The sequence below is a fragment of the Nannobrachium achirus genome (assembly GCF_963921795.1).
Source record: "Nannobrachium achirus genome assembly, chromosome: 16".
In the NCBI taxonomy this organism is placed as follows: Eukaryota; Metazoa; Chordata; class Actinopteri; order Myctophiformes; family Myctophidae; genus Nannobrachium; species Nannobrachium achirus.
In genome coordinates, this window is record NC_137823.1 from 52,798,529 (window position 1) to 52,816,792 (window position 18,264).

Here is an 18,264-nt window from a genome sequence, read left to right on the forward strand (position 1 = left end):
GGCCATTTGAAAATAGAAGATCTACAATGCGATGCATTGTGAGCTTGTAGCTCTGCAATTTTTATAGATTTGAAAACTTGGAAATGGGACATTCTGTATCATGAGTAGGTACTTTTACTTTTGGTACTTTAAGTACATTTTACTCATTACAAAATGTATTCAAGTACATTTTTACACTGCAGTAGTATTTGATGCTTTTACTCAAGTAAAACATGTGAGTACTTTTCCCACCACTGGTGTCTGGTCTCAGGACAGGACCCCCTCAGCAGCAGCAGCCACATACAGGCCCCGCCCGCCTTGTGCGTTAGCACCGCCTCCCATTCAACTCAACAACCGCTTTATTGAGGGACCATCATCACATCATCATCATCATCAATAACAAGTTAACACCAGAGACCCTGCACCATCTTTTTCCACGCACAAAAAAATACCTAAAACTTAATTCATTGCTTTGTTGAAGGGGTTTCAGCATGGCTTTCACGGCCGCAGGAGGGACCAAGAAGAAGGTGTGCTACTACTATGACGGTACGTGCACTGCTGCAGCAGCGGGACATCCAAGGATCGTCTCAGTATTCTTGTGGAGCACCTGGCTGGCTGGTGGTGTGATTTATAGGCTACTTTGTCGCACGGAGAGCGTTGTTTGACATAAAAAGTGCATGCTTTTGACCCCCAAAATAGTTGAGGCGATCCGCGTCGACACTGGGAACAGCGTCAGTTTTGTTCAGCAACGCGCCTCATGATCCGACCAAGATGTTGTGCGTTAGCCTTTGAAGCTAGCTGTTTAGCAAGTTAGCCACCTAGCATTTAGTGAATGCAGCTGGTTAGCTTGAAGGCTAGCTCTTCTGGTCCAATGCCATGGCGTTAGGAGTTGCTATGTCACCGATGATGCCTGGCGCCCGCAGTAAAGGCTGCGCACCCTCTCGTCTGTAGTAAAAATAAAAAACACTGTTTCGCTACTCACCAAAACAAAGACGGCTTTAGGGAGTTGAAAGCCTACTTTCCTTAGTGGCAACACTCGGAGCCCCCCACATCACTTCTAAAATACAATGTTTAGCCAGAAAAGAAAACAATTTCACCGGAAGGCAAAATATGGTCAATGGAATCTTCTATTGACAAGATCTCTAGAGGGCGCTGTGGAGTCGCAAAACCTCCAGTGAAATATTTTCTTTTCTGGACAAAAACTGTAATTAGGAGTGAGGTGGGGGGCTTCGAGTGTTCCCACCAAGGAAAGTAGGCTTTCAAACATCTTAGACCCGTCTTTGTTTTGTTGAGTAGGGAAAGTGTATTTTTTATTTTTACTACATACATACGAGAGACTGAGCAGCCTGGGCTATGTAAGGAGAACCCAAAGCTAGGTTGGCTAACTTGCAGGCTTGCTAACGTTTAGTGGCTGGATATAAGGATATAACCTTAATATAATACTCTATGGATATAACTGGTTGCGCCAGGGAGAATAAAACCTAATATCAAGTCATATGAGAACAAAATGCAACTGTTGAGCAGGGTGAATGAACACACACACACACACACACACACACACACACACACACACACACACACACACACACACACACACACACAGTTTTAGTGCATGAATTAGTGCATGAATTTAAAGTTAAACCACAATACAATGGCACCAAGTAAAGTCAGTGGTTTTATTTGTCACCAAGGCACACTGGGTTTAAGTATTAAATAATAGGTCAACTTATTGGACCCAATATGAGCCTTTTATTTTATGGCCAAATTGTATTATTTATTTTATTATTATTAGTGTGGTTGTTGTAGGCATTAGGCAACACATTATAGTTCTAGCCCAGCTTTCATAATTATTATTATTTATTATTTTTCCTGCTATCTAGGCAATTAAAGGGGGTACTTGGATTCAGCAATCAGGAAAAGGGGGTACTGAAGCCCAAAAAGTTTGAGAAAAACAGTTTTAGCTAATCTACCAACACAATGCGTCACAACGTGGGCTTGTAGATCTGCTATTTTCATCATAACAATGCCCAGAATAGGGATGCTAGGGTTCATATGGTTAACCCAGTGCAGGGTTTCCCAAAGTGGGTGCTGTGACGCAAGTCCAGGGGTGCCTCAGGATATTTTGATAATATTTGGAATTGATCAATATCACTTTGGTTTAACCACTTATGCTTAGTATAACAGACCTGAGTTGCTCTGTACTTGGTGCGTTCTTTTTCAGCCTATATACACAACGTGTCTGCACCAAAAAAGCAGTTCTACAAGCTCACAACGCATCACAACGTGACATGTTGGGAGCTTGTAGATCGTCTATTTTTGGTGAATGTCCCCCGCCCCCCCCCCCCCCCCCCCCCCCAGAATAGGGATGCTGGGGTTAAGTGGTGAAACACAAAGTATATATTTTTTCAATCTGTCCTATAATGGAAACGGATATTCTCTCAAGTTGTCCTCTTGACATACTGTGTGTTATGGGGAAAGATTTACATATTTGACAAATGTAAGGTGCTGTAAAGTAAGAATGTAATCCAGGGGTGCCGTGGATGAAAACATTATTTACAGGGGTGACCTGAACCAAAACATTTTTGAAAACCACTTGACCGAGTGGGAGATTTATAGCAATTTTTATAAAATATTTCTATTATGTGATGGACAATGGCAAATGTGTCCTTGGTTCACAAGAAGGACAACGACATTAGTTTCAGGTCACTGAAATTGAGACCAGTGCAATGAGTGCATTACTGAGGAATGTTCAATTTAACCAGTTGTGGTTCATTTTGTGCAGGTGACATTGGGAACTACTACTATGGCCAGGGTCATCCCATGAAACCCCATCGCATTCGTATGACGCACAACCTACTGCTGAACTATGGACTTTACAGGAAAATGGAAATATACGTAGGTTACTTACTTGGGTTCAATCATAATTCTTGCCTGTAACATTGAAAGGATGTAACATGAATGGAAAAATAGGGCGTTTGTAATATGTTCATATTATGCCCAATAAGGTTAAAAGTAGGGCAGTTAAAGGTTAGGGTAAGTGATATTCCTTAGTTAATATAAGTGTTGAATAACTATATATTCTGATTGTAATCGTGCTATAGATTAGAGTGTTTGTTCAGTAATAGAGTCTCCCAGTCTCTCCAGCTCTTAAACATAAAAGTCGTTTTCAGGTTGGGATTTTATCCAATCAGGAGAGAGAACTCATACAGGACAGTGAGAACACAGGATAAACAAGTGAAATTGGAAGTGACATAAAGAAATGAGCAGACAAAATTTGAACTGGAACAATATCAAATTGAAACTGATAAATTGGGTACTCTCTCCTGTTTGGTTGAAAATATGCAACCCACCTGAACATGTCATTTCTATTTATTAAAGGTCTAGAGAGGCAGGAGACCCCTGTTACTGAACATACCCTCTATAGCAATGGATACTATCAGAATATGGTGCTTTAACTAGTTAAATATCACTCACCCTTGTGAAATTAAGAACAGTTACTTGACAATGCATCTCCTGTCCTACCAAAAGCACTGTTGTAGTAAGTATCACAATGTATCACTTCAGGCATACTATTGTACTATTTCAAATTCTCTGCAGTAACACATCTACAGGCCACACTTCATTAAATTGCTCTGGTTCTTTTCCATTGCAGAGACCCCACAAAGCCACAGCAGATGAGATGACAAAGTACCACAGTGATGATTACATCAAGTTCCTCAAATCTATAAGGCCGGACAACATGTCTGAGTTCAGCAAGCAAATGCAGCGCTGTAAGTGATGCGAGCAAATGTTTTTACTTAGGGCAAAGTCGTTAGTCTGCAATAATCACGTTACACCCCATAAGTCACCAAGAATACAATGGTATATCCTGTGATCAGAACACCAACTTTCATCTATCCGTCCCCTACAGTCAATGTTGGAGAGGACTGTCCTGTGTTTGATGGATTGTTTGAGTTCTGCCAGCTTTCCACCGGTGGCTCTGCTGGTAAGTTGAAAGAAAAACCTCTCCATATTTTAACTTTTTGTGCTTTTTCATAAATTAACACCCTAAAAGTAGCAGATCCACATGAACTTCTGCAGAGCGCTGCTTTTGAGCATGTCGATCTGCTACTGTTGATGTTTTTAAATTTTAACCCAGATAAGTCACAGATTTGGAAATATGAGGTTTCCACCTGACATAGATGATATACAGGAAAAGTCCTTATAATGCTTATGGCTGTCAAAGAGTTAGTCATGTGGTCATTATAGTAAAGTGACCTGAACTAAACTACTTTATATCCATATCTTTTAAATCTGAATCTCTGAAAGATTAAATCAATTGATCAAGCAATTCTTGCTTTTAGTTTTATATGAGTCAGAAATATATTGTAAATTAGATAGATGGAGGAAGCATTTTTGGTATGTTGGGTTATGCCATTCCTTCTGATTGGCAGTCAATTGGAATGGCAGGTCCTTATAAATATGGCATTTTGAAATGGAAAATGTGTAGGCACCCTGTCAAATGTACAACATCAATGTACAGTATATATATACTGGGGGGAAAAGGACACTAAGATGGCTCTCTTCTTGGCACAGCGGGGGCAGTGAAACTGAACAGACAGCAAACAGACATTGCAGTGAACTGGGCAGGAGGACTCCACCACGCCAAGAAGTCAGAGGCCTCAGGCTTCTGTTATGTGAATGACATTGTCCTGGCCATTTTGGAGCTGCTCAAGTGAGTTTTATTTTTACATTTTACTTTTAGTTTTTTTATTACATTTTTGGAGATGAAATACATTGAAAATGTTGAGTGTGTTCTTTTGTTATATTTTGTGTAATACTTTGGTAGCCTAGTAAACTTTACTCCTCCTTGCATTCGAACGAAGGCAGGAGGAGGAGTCTGGTTTACGAGGCTAATACTTTGGTACATTTCTCCTCACTGTGTCACTCCTCTCCATTCTTCCCAGGTACCACCAGAGGGTGCTCTACATTGATATTGACATCCACCATGGGGATGGAGTGGAGGAGGCCTTCTACACCACCGACAGAGTTATGACTGTGTCCTTCCATAAATATGGAGAGTACTTCCCTGGTACTGGAGACCTGAGGGTGAGTCTTTGCATTTAGAGTGGGTGTTTATGTTAAAAACCTGGCTCAGACTTTCAACCATACAATTGTTCTGAATGTCTTACAACCACTCCCCACTTGCAACACTTATCACAGCTATGCAGGCCTGGACCGGGACAAATATTCAGCCATGAGCCATTTCCGATGTGGGGGAAATAAATGCCTCACTTAATGTTGTTTTCATCCCTTGTGCTCACCTTATAGCTTCATCTTTGGCTCTTATACAGCCATCTCCCTTGTCTTTATGAATGCAAAGTAATTTATTGTCTTAAAATCCATCTGTTTAGCCTGTTCACACACTTGATGGCAGGTTATTGAGCTCCTCCTAGGTCATAATGGATTGCGAGTAGTTCTTAATTATTTTAAGTTTACAGAAGCATCTCTCCTGCCACACTTACTGGTAAAGTACAAAACATCCTCAGTGCAATATCTCGCCAGTCTCGCCAGCTAGCTAGGCACTGGGTAGGCTAGCTCTTGGCTGGTAATGTTACCCCACTGATTTTCTAACGATGAAAGCTTGAACATCACTTGTTGGCAAGCAACATTGTCATGTGATGTAGTGTATTAAATCAAGCTCTGCTCTTAGGACATTGGAGCTGGAAAGGGCAAATACTACGCTGTGAACTTCCCACTGAGGGACGGCATCGATGATGAGTCATACGCGCAGATCTTCAAACCGGTGAGCGTCATTTTACTGCTTTATTCACTGCAAACAAAGATTGTTCATTCAACTCTCAGAGGGTACAGATGTAGTAATAATACCTCCGATTTATATAGCGCTTTTCTTTACTAAAAGTTGCTTTACATGAAAACGGGTGAATACAACTTTTATCAGGTAACTAAATAAAGCTGTACCCATACTGTTTGTGTTTTAACTGCTTGCTGTGGGTGTACAGGTTATGGCAAAGGTGATGGAGATGTACCAGCCCAGCGCCGTGGTTCTTCAGTGTGGTGCAGACTCCCTCTCAGGGGACCGCCTTGGCTGCTTCAACCTTACCATCCGCGGTACGAGGGCTCAACTTTAGACTAACTAAAGACCCCTAAACTCAAAAATGTTTTATGTCCAAAAACGGTTTGGCTGGTATTGTGTGAAATTTGTTTAGAAAGGAGCTCGAAGCACTACACTTTCTCCCTCATTCAGAAATCCTTGATTCATTAACAATTAACAAGCCATGAGTCTCAGTCCCCTCCACCAAGGATATGATTATATAAATGAGATCTCACTCATGTGAGACATTTTATGTGAAGCTAAATCAGTGTCTGATTTCCACTTCTGGGAGAGGAATGTGAAAAAACCTCTCCATTGACAAATTTCACACGGATAACAGTAGATATAGACCTGGTCATCCCTTATTTTGGACATGGACTTGGAACTTTTAGCATACTGTACATAGTAAAATCCCCAGTGTTACGTTAACTCTGAAATTATACAAATTTAATCAGTCAATTTGATTACATTTGTCTAATCTCTGTGTTACAAATGGATATACATTGACCTTGGGGATTTTTCACTGGTGATTGTTTGTTTTTTTTCTCACACAGGCCATGCCAAATGTGTGGAGTACATGAAGTCGTTCAACTTGCCGCTGCTCATGCTGGGTGGAGGAGGCTACACTATCCGCAACGTGGCGCGCTGCTGGACCTACGAGACTGCAGTGGCACTGGACTCTGAGATCCCTGATGGTTGGTCACTCGCTTCTCCAAATATCTGTTGAAACTATGGCTGCAACTATCAATAATGTTCTTAGTGATTATTCAATCAACTACTTTTTATATGAAACAAACCACTTTTAAAAAATACTTTTCTTTATGTATTTCAAAAATAAAATCAACAAAATCGGTTAGTCTGTTGAACAATTTAAGCCCCATTTCATACGTCGTCATACAACGGTGTCGGAACGTTTTCCCCCATGAAAATATGATATGACTTATTATGTGACTTAACATCTGGGAAGGGATGGCGGGGATGGCGTCATTAGCGACTTTAAGCTCGATGATTTTCAGGACGGCAACGCCAGGCGGACTACGGCTGCTATGACGTAATCGCCGTAGCAGTCAAAATGGTTAAGCAAAGCCTCGGTGGCAACGGGTTCCCACCCCTTTCACTGAACGCTTTGGTTCCCATGGCGACGCGTACACACCAGCAGACGGAGTAGGCGCTACGTGGGAAGGGACCTTCTGCCGTAGTAGAGACGGCTGCAGCGACGGCAGGTTTATCTATCGAGCGCGGATCATTTCCGGTTACCGTTGTCATCTGCCATTGCGTTGCTTAAGGTCGATATTATCTCCTCCTTCAGGGAGCTGACTAAAGGGGAACACACACTGGACGCGGAGGCGGCGCGTCGAAAAATACGTCCCCATTATTTTCAATGAACTAACCCACACCGGCGGCGTCAGACGCGGCGCGCGGTGAACATGTTCTCCCATGGTTCTCCCCACCGGGGGAAATGGATGTGCTGTGTGGCAGCGCGCCGCATCCAGTTGGGGTTACCGCGCAGCACTTCACATGCGTCGATACCGCGACGCGACGCTGCGCAGCCGCCCGCGTCCAGTGTGTGCTCCCCTTAAGCATAACGTCTCCGTCACAAAGCACATGTGTCTGAGGAGGCGAGGGCGACATTATCAAGAGTGCCAGGGTTTCAGCAAATAGAATTCCGGGGCATTAAATTGAATCCTTTTCCTCTTTCCTGGTTATCCTCCACTCTCAGGGAGGGGGATCTGTGTCACCTTATAAATCACATTAACCACTGCCGTTATCCCTCATTTTTATTTGAATGGTATTTGAAAGGGCTGACAATGTGGCGCTTTCGTTGAAGCATCAGAGTATAAAACTGTTACTGCCATGTTCATCATCTTAAGTCACAGCCTATATAGTTTCCCCTCACCATTTCCCTACGATCTTTCTATTCCAGAGCTCCCGTATAATGATTACTTTGAGTACTTTGGGCCGGACTTCAAGCTGCACATCAGTCCCTCGAACATGACCAACCAGAACACAACTGAGTACATGGACAAGATCAAGTAAGTACACAATAGAGGGTATGCGCATGCATAAAGTGAATGGCAAATCGAGTGGCAAAATGAGTGGTGAAGTGAGTTTAACATTGTTTAATGTCATTTAATGCAATCAGATAGGTCCTTTCTGTTTGGATGTATGGGCTGTCAAGGCCAGAAAGTCGTTTTTTGCCACTCAGTAGACGTTCCCGCATCACTTCTGATGATGATGTCACGCGCATACCCTCTATAACTGCAATAGTGTGTTAGCGGGTGGGGGTGGGGGTGGGGGGGGGGCTCAGGAGGTAGAGTGTCTGCTTGGAAACAGTTCGATCCCAGGCTCCCCCAGAGTTGGTGTCGAAGTGTCTTTGAGCAAGACACTGAACCCCTCATTGCTCCCAATGAGCAGGTTGGTGCATTGCATGGTTTCCTCCGCCATCGGTGTATGAATGTAATGCACAATCATTTTAAAGCGCCTTGGATAAAGGTGCTATATAAATGCACTATTTCATTATTATTCTGTATATACAGTATTTTCACAAAGCTACATAGTATTGCAAAATAAAATGTCCAGTAGTTATGTGGGGAAAAAAGGGGTCTCTCTCCCTGACCCTTTCCATTGACGGCTACTGTGCTGTCATTGATCTCACAGTAAAACAGAAATTCCATTAGAAATAATGTTAACGTTGTGTGTTTATTTAGACGGACACTGCATAATGCATATTAATGAACAGTAGATATCGCTGTAATGTATAAATACACCTGATTTAGCAAAGATGCTAATTTACATCAGCAGTCCCCAGAAAAACACATAAAAAACAAAAACAGGCAGACAGTGGAGTACATTACATTAGAATATCAGCTGTACTGAACTGGTGTCGTATATTAATTTCCAGGCAGCGGCTGTTTGAGAACCTGCGAATGCTGCCACATGCCCCCGGTGTACAGGTACAAGCCATTCCTGAGGATGCCATTCCAGATGACATTGTCGATGAAGACACTGAGGATCCTGATAAACGCATGTCCAGTAAGACAGATGGCCCACCAGTTGTCCCTTAATCAATATAAACTGAATTTGTATAATAGACCAACATATTTGTTTTTGTTTAGATAAATCCTACAAATATGCACATCACTGAGAGATGTAACATTATCTAGCCGAATCCATAGAGAGGCAATCATAACGGCGGTGTCAAGCGGCACTGTTTGGGTACTGCAACTACAGGGCAGCGCTCATCTATAGAGTCAGAGCTGACGGCGATACACCTGCCCTTGGTTGGATAACCTTGTAAACAATGAATGCTGGGCTGTATTTTTCTCATCAGATACCCATAGCCTTAATTGTTAATAAAGTCAACAAGAAAATAGACACAAAATCAATACTTTAATTGAATAAATTAACAAGAAAATCCAAATGGTAATTCTGCTGGGATTCCCTCAATCGGTGTGGGGAGGGAGTCGGCTGAAAGCACTGCAGGTGCTCTGGAGGCCAGAGTTATGCATTATGGAGCTGTTCTGTGAGTTGTCGACTCGCTGTTGTCCACTCTGGCTATTAACCAAACCAATATTACTGCTGACATCTATCCAGGGTTCCCACGGTCATGAAATTCCTGGAAATATTTTGAAATTAGAATGATATTTTTCCATTACTGGAAAAGTTTTGGAATTGATTAAGGTTCCTGGAAAAAATAGCTATGCATTGTCTTTGGTTATTGATTTTGTTAATACCTCTGAAATTACAAATTAAACATTGACCAAAATGTCAAATATTAGAGGCAGAAATTGTGAAAATAGCAGATCTACATGCTCACAACGCCTCGCAACGCGAGGCGTTGTGAGCATGTAGATCGTCTTAAACAAAATTCCTCTACTCTTAGTGCTCGTCAGGGTTCCGGGTCCCCAGTTCAAATATGATTATTTCGGGGGTCACGGCCTGAAAAGGTTGAGAACCACTGGCATACACTGCCTGTCTTTGGGCATTGCGCATAGGAGTAAGCAACTCGTTATTGAGCTGAATTATTGTTATATAGTCCTGGAAATCGGGTTAAATATTCTGGAAAGGTTTTGGAAAAGTTTTGGAAATTAATTGTTAAAGATGTGTGGGAACCCTGTCTATCCTTTGCCAACAACTTGTCATTGCTGGCCGGATCTAAACATTCTAGTCTCGTCCCTTTGCAGTTCGCGCCTCGGACAAGAGAATAGCCTGCGATGAGGAGTTCTCAGACTCTGAGGATGAGGGAGAGGGAGGCAGGAGGAATGTAGCCAATCACAAGAAAGGACTGAAACGGCCACGTGTAGAGGAGGACAAGAAGGAAGCAGAGGAGAAGAAAGCCGGTGAGTTTTCTTACATTGGATGATGAGGAAAGGTGGAGCCCTTATGCCCACCTGTGCATCATGCAAGACAGATGTTCCTATTGTCTATGCTGAGGAACAGCACATTTATTCAACATTGAAATTACATGGAATTTGTAATGTTGTTTCATGTGTTTTCTGCTTCTCTCCACCGCAGAGATAAAAGAAGAAGAGAAGGGAAAAGACTGTAGCGCTGACAAGGCTGACCCAAAAAGGTAACACAAATACTGTGATTCTTTGCTCATTTATGTTCAAATAACCCATGTTCTGAAAAGGTGAAGAAAAAAAAATTGTATTTTACATTTTGTCACTTACAAAAGAGGAATTTATGTCCATTTCAGAGGACCAAATGCAGTTCTATGTTAAGCTTTGTATTGTGAAATACTGCGAATGAGCCATGCACATATGCATGTGTGCATGGCATGCCTAGTTAGTAAAGAATTGATCTTGCTGAATTTTCAACTATAATGACATGCCCAAAATAGGGATGACAGGTTGAAAGTGGTTAACGCCTAGTTGCATTGGACAAAGTTCGTTTTTGATAGGAGTTAAAATCTCAAAACAAATCTTAAAGAGCTAATCTTTCCTCATCTCTTCATTTTCAGTGTCAAGGTGGAGCCGACAAGCAGTGCCTGAACATATTCCTTCCTTCCTTCCTACACCAAACACAACATTGCAGTCTGCCATCGAGGAACCACCTCAGACTACATCACCAGAAGCATTATGCTGTATTTATTACAGATCTCTGTGTCCTAGTTGTAAATCTCTTGTGAATGTTACAGTTTCCCTTTGTGTACTGCAGCAATGGGTTTCCTGAATCCGTGATTGACTTGAATTCCCCATACAGTTTCATTTGGTACAATGTTTTTCCTCCCACTTTCCTCCCCCCCAATGCTATTGTTCCAATGTGCTTTACCTTCTGAACAAAACATGATGAACCTCTTATTGATTTGTTTTTGGAGATAGAATAATGTGGGTATTCCCTGTAGATTAACCTATAATGATTTCATATATTTGAAATTTGATAAATAAAATGTTTTTATACCATGTTCAGACTAGAATTTATTTCTCAGCCTACAAAGATTTTTCCCCCACACAGAAGATATTTTGAGTAAACAGCTGAAGGTAGGCTAATGCCAGCTTGGACAGTTCCTGTACCGTCAAGTTAAAGGAGCTATAGTCAACTTTTTTATTTTGGCCGTTGTCAGGCTGACTTTGTTTACATCCCTCTTATATTCTTTTATAATCCATATAAAAGAATAGAAGAGGGGTGTAAACAAAGTCAGCCTGACAACGGCCAAAATGATTATTTTATCATTATTTTACACTTTGTGGTCATTTTTGAAAAGAAACATAAAGCTTGATTTTTCTTTAAATAAAATCATTTCGAAACATTATTTTTATTTTAGCATCCGTTTCAAGAAAAAGTTGACTATAGCTCCTTTAATGCTGGCTGGCAGACAAACAACATAAAATAAGTCCACGTGCTAAAATTAAATGTCTGCTGTGAAAATGAAAGGAGAAAGCAAAGTCTCCAATTGTGTAATGAAAATATAGAGCCGCACGGGGGCGCCACAACACCAGGAGATCGCAGGGGCCAGGGGGATGGGGATGCTTCAGCTTGGGCTGCAGAGAGCGCAGACTACTACTGATTATTTCCGGTCGACAAAAGCGTTTGTTTTGTTTTGGACCGTGGTGAAAATGTAGACTACTTAGCCTGCAGCAGTGTTGGTACATGTAGCTATTAAACTGCTCATAAACAGCTAATAGAAAGTGAAGACACGGAGAACCGACACCATTCCGAATAGAAACCTAAAGGGAGAAGTGACAGCTGCTGCCCGGGGCTCCCCACAGGCAGACTGGCAGAGTACTGCACTTGGACAGGTAGGTATTATTGTGGCTAGAAATATGTATTTGTAGTTTAGAGTAAAGTACAAACTACAATAGCATGTCGTGATTTAAGCCAGTGGTTTTCTAACAGTTTTCATGTCAACGAACCCAATTGGTATGTATGCTATTTGGCCGTGGGCCCCACGTTGAGAACCAGTGGGCTTGGGCTATTTGACCGACATAAAGCCTGAATATGACTCACATAAATTACTCTGATATTACTCACCTGTTTGACAGACGAGAGATACAGTTACTAACAGTGTTGGCATTTAGGATGCATTATTTTGTTATTGGTTCCCAGCTCCTATCATTCAATCTATGCCTAGTTAGTTGCTCATCACTCACATCACATTTGTGAATGTTTTACAAAAAGAACATTTACAGCCTAAAGGGGTCAATTTGAACTTGAACCCTATTTTCAGTTCTAGATTGACAATGATGCTCCCATTTATATTTTAAGAAAAAACAAGCCTGTTTTGGAAACGGGTGTGCCTGTTTGTCTGGCAAGGTTTGTGTTCAGATGCCTATAATGTGTTACAATGCAATAATATTCGTAGGGCTATATTTGGAATTGTGTGCTAATAACATGCAGAATAGGGATGCCATGTTGAAAGTGGTTAAGGATACAGATTGACAGAGGATGTCGCACACAGACCTGTGACATTCCGTCCTATTAAAGTGTATATGAATTCATTACTTAAATCAGCCAATAACCCCAGTGAACTATTCCCTCCAGTGGACAATTCATTTCTCATCACAACTTCTCAAATGTGAGTCAAAACTTCTATAATGGATTCTGGACTCATGCCAAAGTGTTGCAGCAACGCCGGCTCAGAATGATTAATCCACTCAGAATGAGGAATCCACTTAATTTAGGTGTCAAAAGTAGACTTCAAACAAGCAGCTTTGCTGCCTGCCTGACACACCACAGGCAGACTGGAGTGATTTATTCCCACTGTTGCCGCAGGGAGGGGAAAGAAAAAGACAAAATACTGCTCAAATTTTATTCACATTTATTTTTGCTTTTAGTGTGCTCACAGAAAATCAGAACACCTTAAGCAGAGGAGTTTAATAAGCAATTTTTGTAAGCAAAGTTACATTCCATCTCTAAGTCAAATTGGTCAAAGCTTCTCCAGTATTTACAAAAGAAAAAAAGAGACAAGATGCTACACAAACATTGCATCTGATAGAGATTCCTTAAATTTGTCAAAGACCACTGAAAAAAAGCAGTTTGCTGTAATCAAAACATACCACAGTATATAAACAGTAACCATTCCACTTATCACAGCTTGGTTGAGTTAAAAATTGCTTAAAAGGTCTTTCCAGGATGAATTTTGTTTGTTATCTTACAAAATGAGCGGGTGGAAAAAGAGAGCTGCAAACTTCATGTGCTTCTTGAGATCAAGATTTCATTTGTACAATAATCACAGTTAAAAACACCCCGCCTATACATACTTACACTTTATTAAGGTCATAAAACCAGCAATAAACAATAAAGCCTATACAAACTTGTTTTTCTACTGAATCACTGACTGGTACAGCTAATGAGAAGTGAAAAGCTCCTATGATTTTTTATATGACTTCCTAAACCTAACTCTGGGAATTGTATTTTTGTTGTTGTCTTATAGTATAAATGACTTAGTGTTGTAAACCGCATGGTCCTCTCATGGTATATAGACGTTGGTCGATCATCTGTGTGTGACGTGTTGTGTGTGTGTTTTTAAGACTACTTCTTACATAATAGTCTGTGGCACATTTCCCAGGCACAAGGGTGCCACCTCCAAAAGCCGTTGCCCCTCTCCCGAAACCCCCCCACCCTTCATTTACATCGCAACTGTATCCCCATCTCCTTCATACCATGGGCAAGTCCATACATTTTGACATGTTTACATTTTGTATAAAAACAAGGAAAAAAAAGGATAAAAAAAAAAAAAAAAAAAACATTTAATACTGATGCAAAAAAAATATATGGCAAAATGTGGATGTATTTTTTTCTGTTTTACATATTTGTAAGCCACCCACCTCCCTAGCCCATTGGAATAGTAGTAACATTGGACCGAGATGGGTTTTGTGTAGTTGGGGTGGGGATAGGGAGGGGGGTATGGAAACCAAGAGAGAAAAAAAGCTTTAAAATATCCCTGGTAGACAAGTTCTCCAAACGCCATGGAACTGGCACCACTCCAACATACGAACAGGGAAATGTTCTTTGATTATCTTTTTTTCCTCCTTATCTAGACTTTTTCTTCCGCATTGGCCGTCTACACCTCTGCTATTACTCTGCGGCCTCTGCAGCAGCAGCCGGGGCCTCTGGTGATGCTGCCTCTTGTGTTGCGGGTGCAGCCTCCTCTGTTTTGGCCTCCTCCTTGGCTGCCTCTACGACCGGCTCGGCCGCCTTCTCCTCTGCCTTTGGCTCCTCTGCGGGCACGGCGGCCTTAGCCTCCTCGGCGGGCTTCTCTGCCTCTGGCTTGGCCTCCACTGGGCTCGCGGCCTCCTTTGCCTCCTCAGCGGCGGGCGCAGCCGCCTCAGCCTCGGCGGGCTTGGCCTCTTCGCCACCGGCGGCGGCGGCCTCCTCGGCACCCTCCGCCTTGGCCTCCTCCGTGGGAGCGGCGGCCGCCTCCTCGCTCTCTGCGCCCTCGCCCGTCTCCTTCTTGGTCTTCTTGAAAGAGAAGCCGCTCAGCTTGAAGGACTTCTTGAAGGAGAAGCGCTTCTTCTTCTTCTTGGGTGTCTCGTTGCTGGTGGAAGGCGTGGCTCCGTCCTCCGGCTTGGCTGCCTCTCCCTCGGCGGGAGCGGGAGACGCGGCCTCCACCTTGTCCCCGTTCGCAGCCTCTACCTTCTCCACGGGTGCCTCCTCTGCCTTGGCGACCTCCTCTTTGGGTGCCTCCTCGGCTGTGGCGCTGCCGTTGGCCTGCACCTCCTCGGCGGCTGCAGGAGAGGTATCTCCGTTTACTTTCACATGACCGTTCTCCTGAGAAGAGAAAACAAGAGAGAGAAATGAGGAGAATGTAAATAGAGCCTCTAATTTGGAATGCAATATAGATAGACCAATGCCACCGACTGACACAAGGGGCAGCAGACACCATAAAATCAGCACAGACTCTCCCGTTCACTGTTTTGAAGCCCGGCGTGGGCTCCATGATTTCACTCTCTCTCTACGTTTGCCCTTCTATTAAATAACGTTTTAGAACAAATAGCTTACAAGTTATGCTCCAGTCAGCCTACGAGCCCATCCAAAAAATAATATAGCATTTCACATGATTTGCCACCATGAGCAACATGAAGCGCAATGCCTCTAACGGATCGCAAGGGGTCGGTGGCTGCCTGGTCGCTCCATGGAGCGGAGCGGACTCAGCGGAGCGCCAAAGCAACGCAGCTGCTCAATGCTCATTAAAACGGCAGATGCTCATTAACACACAAGATCATGAAGAGACACATTCTGGTGGTGGACATCACAAAAACTTCCAACATGGTAAAAAAACTAAAACACGTCTCGTTTTGTTCGAACTTGACCAAGAAAAACCGACCAAATGCATCTCTCTCGCTCGTTATGTGGCTGTTATTGTGTTCAGTGTGATAGTAGCTGCCATCTCCACTTTCTACTCGAGCATCGCTAACAAAAGGCGTGGTGCTGGAGCGTACAAAGCCATTGTTGGCGTCGTGCATCTCCCGTCTTCATTCAGCAACCATGTATTCAGGCACCAAACGTCGAAAAAATGTAATAATAATCATTTTACTTGTTTTTTTGTTATCGATTTAGAGAGCGAATGGGATCCCAGATGTCCCCGAATCAATCAACACATGGTTTCACTCGAATCTCTTACAATGTGATCACATTCTAGGCGACTTGCTCTAAACAAAGGATTCCGCCTCGGTGCCACAAAATGGTTCAAAATAAGAAAATAAAAGCCCATACATTTCCCACGTTATCCAACTCAAAACTGTCCACAACGTTGACCAAAGCGAGAATAATTTAGCAGTGGATGAAAAGAAAAAAAGAAAAAATACAACCAACGATCAACTGTTGCTCACAAACTACAAGGAGTTTATTCTCATTTAACAGAAAATCTAGTGGTTTTCATTCACAACATGGTGCGATTCCGTTCGGTTATCAGTCGACAATTACGCACGGAATGCGCCTTTGTCCAAAGCCCCCCCACGGTCCCAGCGAGACTGCTTTCCACTCGGTGAACGTAAATATGATAATAAAACATCATTTTACCTGTCCGTTAGTCTTGGTCGGTGATGCGGCCACCTCTCCTGGCTTTTCAGCCGCGGTTTCGCCCTTTGCAGCTGCCTTGGAGTATTGCGCTCCCATGCTTTCGCTCCAACAAAGAAACTCAACCGATCCAAAAAACGAACAAAGACCACAGGGCTCTTCTTTTCCTTTAAACGCGGGCGCTTTGCAGAAATGTCCCCCCGTTTGAAAAGTTCACCGCGTGAGAAATCAAGGGTCCAAGGCGCAGTGAAGGAAATTATAAAATCGCAAGGAAAAAAACTGCCAAGTGAACAGAAGTAATAAAAATCCCAGATTTGTGGCTGTGTCGCCGTAGACAGGCTGGAAAATGGAGAAATTTCCCTTGTTGCTAATAAGATGCGGAGTCCAACGCCCAAGTGCAGAGATGAATGGGCATTCCGAGCGATGACGGCACCGCACTCGCATTCGGCCAATCACGGCTACGCGTACACATAGTGGGCAGGGCTTAGAGCGAGAGTGAACAATGGATTGTAGGATATTGTAACATATCTGAAAAGATCAGCTTATCGGGGGCTACAATTTGTCTTTTTTTAATCACAAAATGGTCTCCTTTTGCCGCAGCTCATGAGGAAATATATATATTTTTAATCGTTTTGGTGACTTAAGAAGTTTTAAGAGGGAAATACATTTCTAGCCTACTATATATTTGGGATTAACTTTTTGAAGATGATATTTCATTAAGTTAAGCCATGTTGTCATGACTGTGCTTGTCTTAATGGGCGGGTTGGTTATCCGACACCAACTCTGGAGGCTACCATCCCTCCAGCAAGATTTTGTTTAGTTTTTTTTTTTAATGTACTTTCACTTGCATTTGCATGCCTGACCGTGTCTGGAGGTTATTATGCAGCCTGACAATTCACCTGTTTATGTACTGCTCCTACTGTCCAGCTTAATGACATTTAATTTGACTGCTTTAAAAGCTCAGGAAATGAACCAATTGCCTCCACTAATGAGCAAGAATAGAGGCTCAAAGCCTTAAATAATCAAGCTCTGGGAATCACTGATCCCAATGCTCTTCTCAGCATGAGATACCTGCATGGAAAATGGACTCTGAATGTTTTGTTTTTGTTAAGAGTTCTGCCCTCTTTATAATTAAACATCGCATCTCCTTGTTGCTGGGAATCTCAACGTTTCCATGGCAATGTGGACGGCAAGTGGGAAGCTGAGCGGATGGAGGCGTGTGCATAACATGCACAGGGATATTATCTTTTGCTTTGCAGTGCATCGTCCTGGTGCACATTTCACAGATTATGCAAACCATAACAGAACTTTAAACCACTGGCAACCTGGCATCCTTACTATGGGCATGTCATGCTCTTTATAGGCAGAAATGATCAAAGATAGCCACAAATGGTGAAAATGGCAGATCTACAAGCTCACAATGCATCACCATGACTGTGCGCTTGTTGGTTGGTTGGCTATTTTCGCTATTGTCGTACGACAATTATAGGGTTTAAGTGCAATTGAAAAATAAGTACAGGGGGTTGTAAATTGTACCAGATTAGAGCCCATTCATGATGTAAATACTTTTGAAGAAACATCATGGGAGTATTGTTTACAGCATTACGTTAAAACACTGGCGTTGCCGCAGCTATGCGTTTTTGTACTGCCATCATTAGGCACACTTTGCATAAGTGCCTGGAATGACTCAACAGACTTTGTTTATTGAGCCAACAGATTTCCCTTTAACT

The 18,264-nt window shown here is 42.5% G+C and overlaps 2 protein-coding genes across 2 annotated transcripts; one reads left to right on the forward strand and one right to left on the reverse strand.

Annotated features, from left to right (window-relative positions):
- The first annotated feature begins 371 nt into the window (after positions 1 to 371).
- LOC308300358 (histone deacetylase 2) lies at positions 372 to 11,480 on the forward strand. Its single transcript, XM_080744174.1, has 14 exons — positions 372 to 525; positions 2,762 to 2,874; positions 3,632 to 3,749; positions 3,890 to 3,964; positions 4,555 to 4,693; positions 4,926 to 5,067; positions 5,672 to 5,764; positions 5,982 to 6,090; positions 6,628 to 6,768; positions 7,998 to 8,106; positions 8,976 to 9,106; positions 10,258 to 10,413; positions 10,589 to 10,646; positions 11,037 to 11,480. Exons 1-14 carry the CDS (start codon positions 471 to 473, stop codon positions 11,065 to 11,067), a joined length of 1,470 nt encoding a protein of 489 aa, XP_080600300.1. The 5' UTR covers positions 372 to 470; the 3' UTR covers positions 11,068 to 11,480.
- Positions 11,481 to 13,346: 1,866 nt separating this feature from the next.
- On the reverse strand, positions 13,347 to 16,898 carry marcksa (myristoylated alanine-rich protein kinase C substrate a). The gene is made up of 2 exons (XM_080744565.1): positions 16,538 to 16,898; positions 13,347 to 15,286 (listed from the first exon to the last, which is right to left on the reverse strand). Exons 1-2 carry the CDS (start codon positions 16,631 to 16,633, stop codon positions 14,594 to 14,596), a joined length of 789 nt encoding a protein of 262 aa, XP_080600691.1. The 5' UTR covers positions 16,634 to 16,898; the 3' UTR covers positions 13,347 to 14,593.
- Between the last annotated feature and the right edge of the window lie 1,366 nt (positions 16,899 to 18,264).

Bases quoted from the DNA above. Each gene is read 5' to 3' on its own strand.
- LOC308300358 (XM_080744174.1), top strand. From the start codon at position 471: ATGGCTTTCACGGCCGCAGGAGGGACCAAGAAGAAGGTGTGCTACTAC. The intron at 3,750-3,889 runs GTAAGTGATGCG...CGTCCCCTACAG, and splicing joins CAGCAAGCAAATGCAGCGCT to TCAATGTTGGAGAGGACTGT. The intron at 10,647-11,036 runs GTAACACAAATA...CTTCATTTTCAG, and splicing joins GACAAGGCTGACCCAAAAAG to TGTCAAGGTGGAGCCGACAA.
- marcksa (XM_080744565.1), bottom strand. From the start codon at position 16,633: ATGGGAGCGCAATACTCCAAGGCAGCTGCAAAGGGCGAAACCGCGGCT. The intron at 15,287-16,537 runs GTAAAATGATGT...TTCTCTTCTCAG, and splicing joins CGACCAAGACTAACGGACAG to GAGAACGGTCATGTGAAAGT.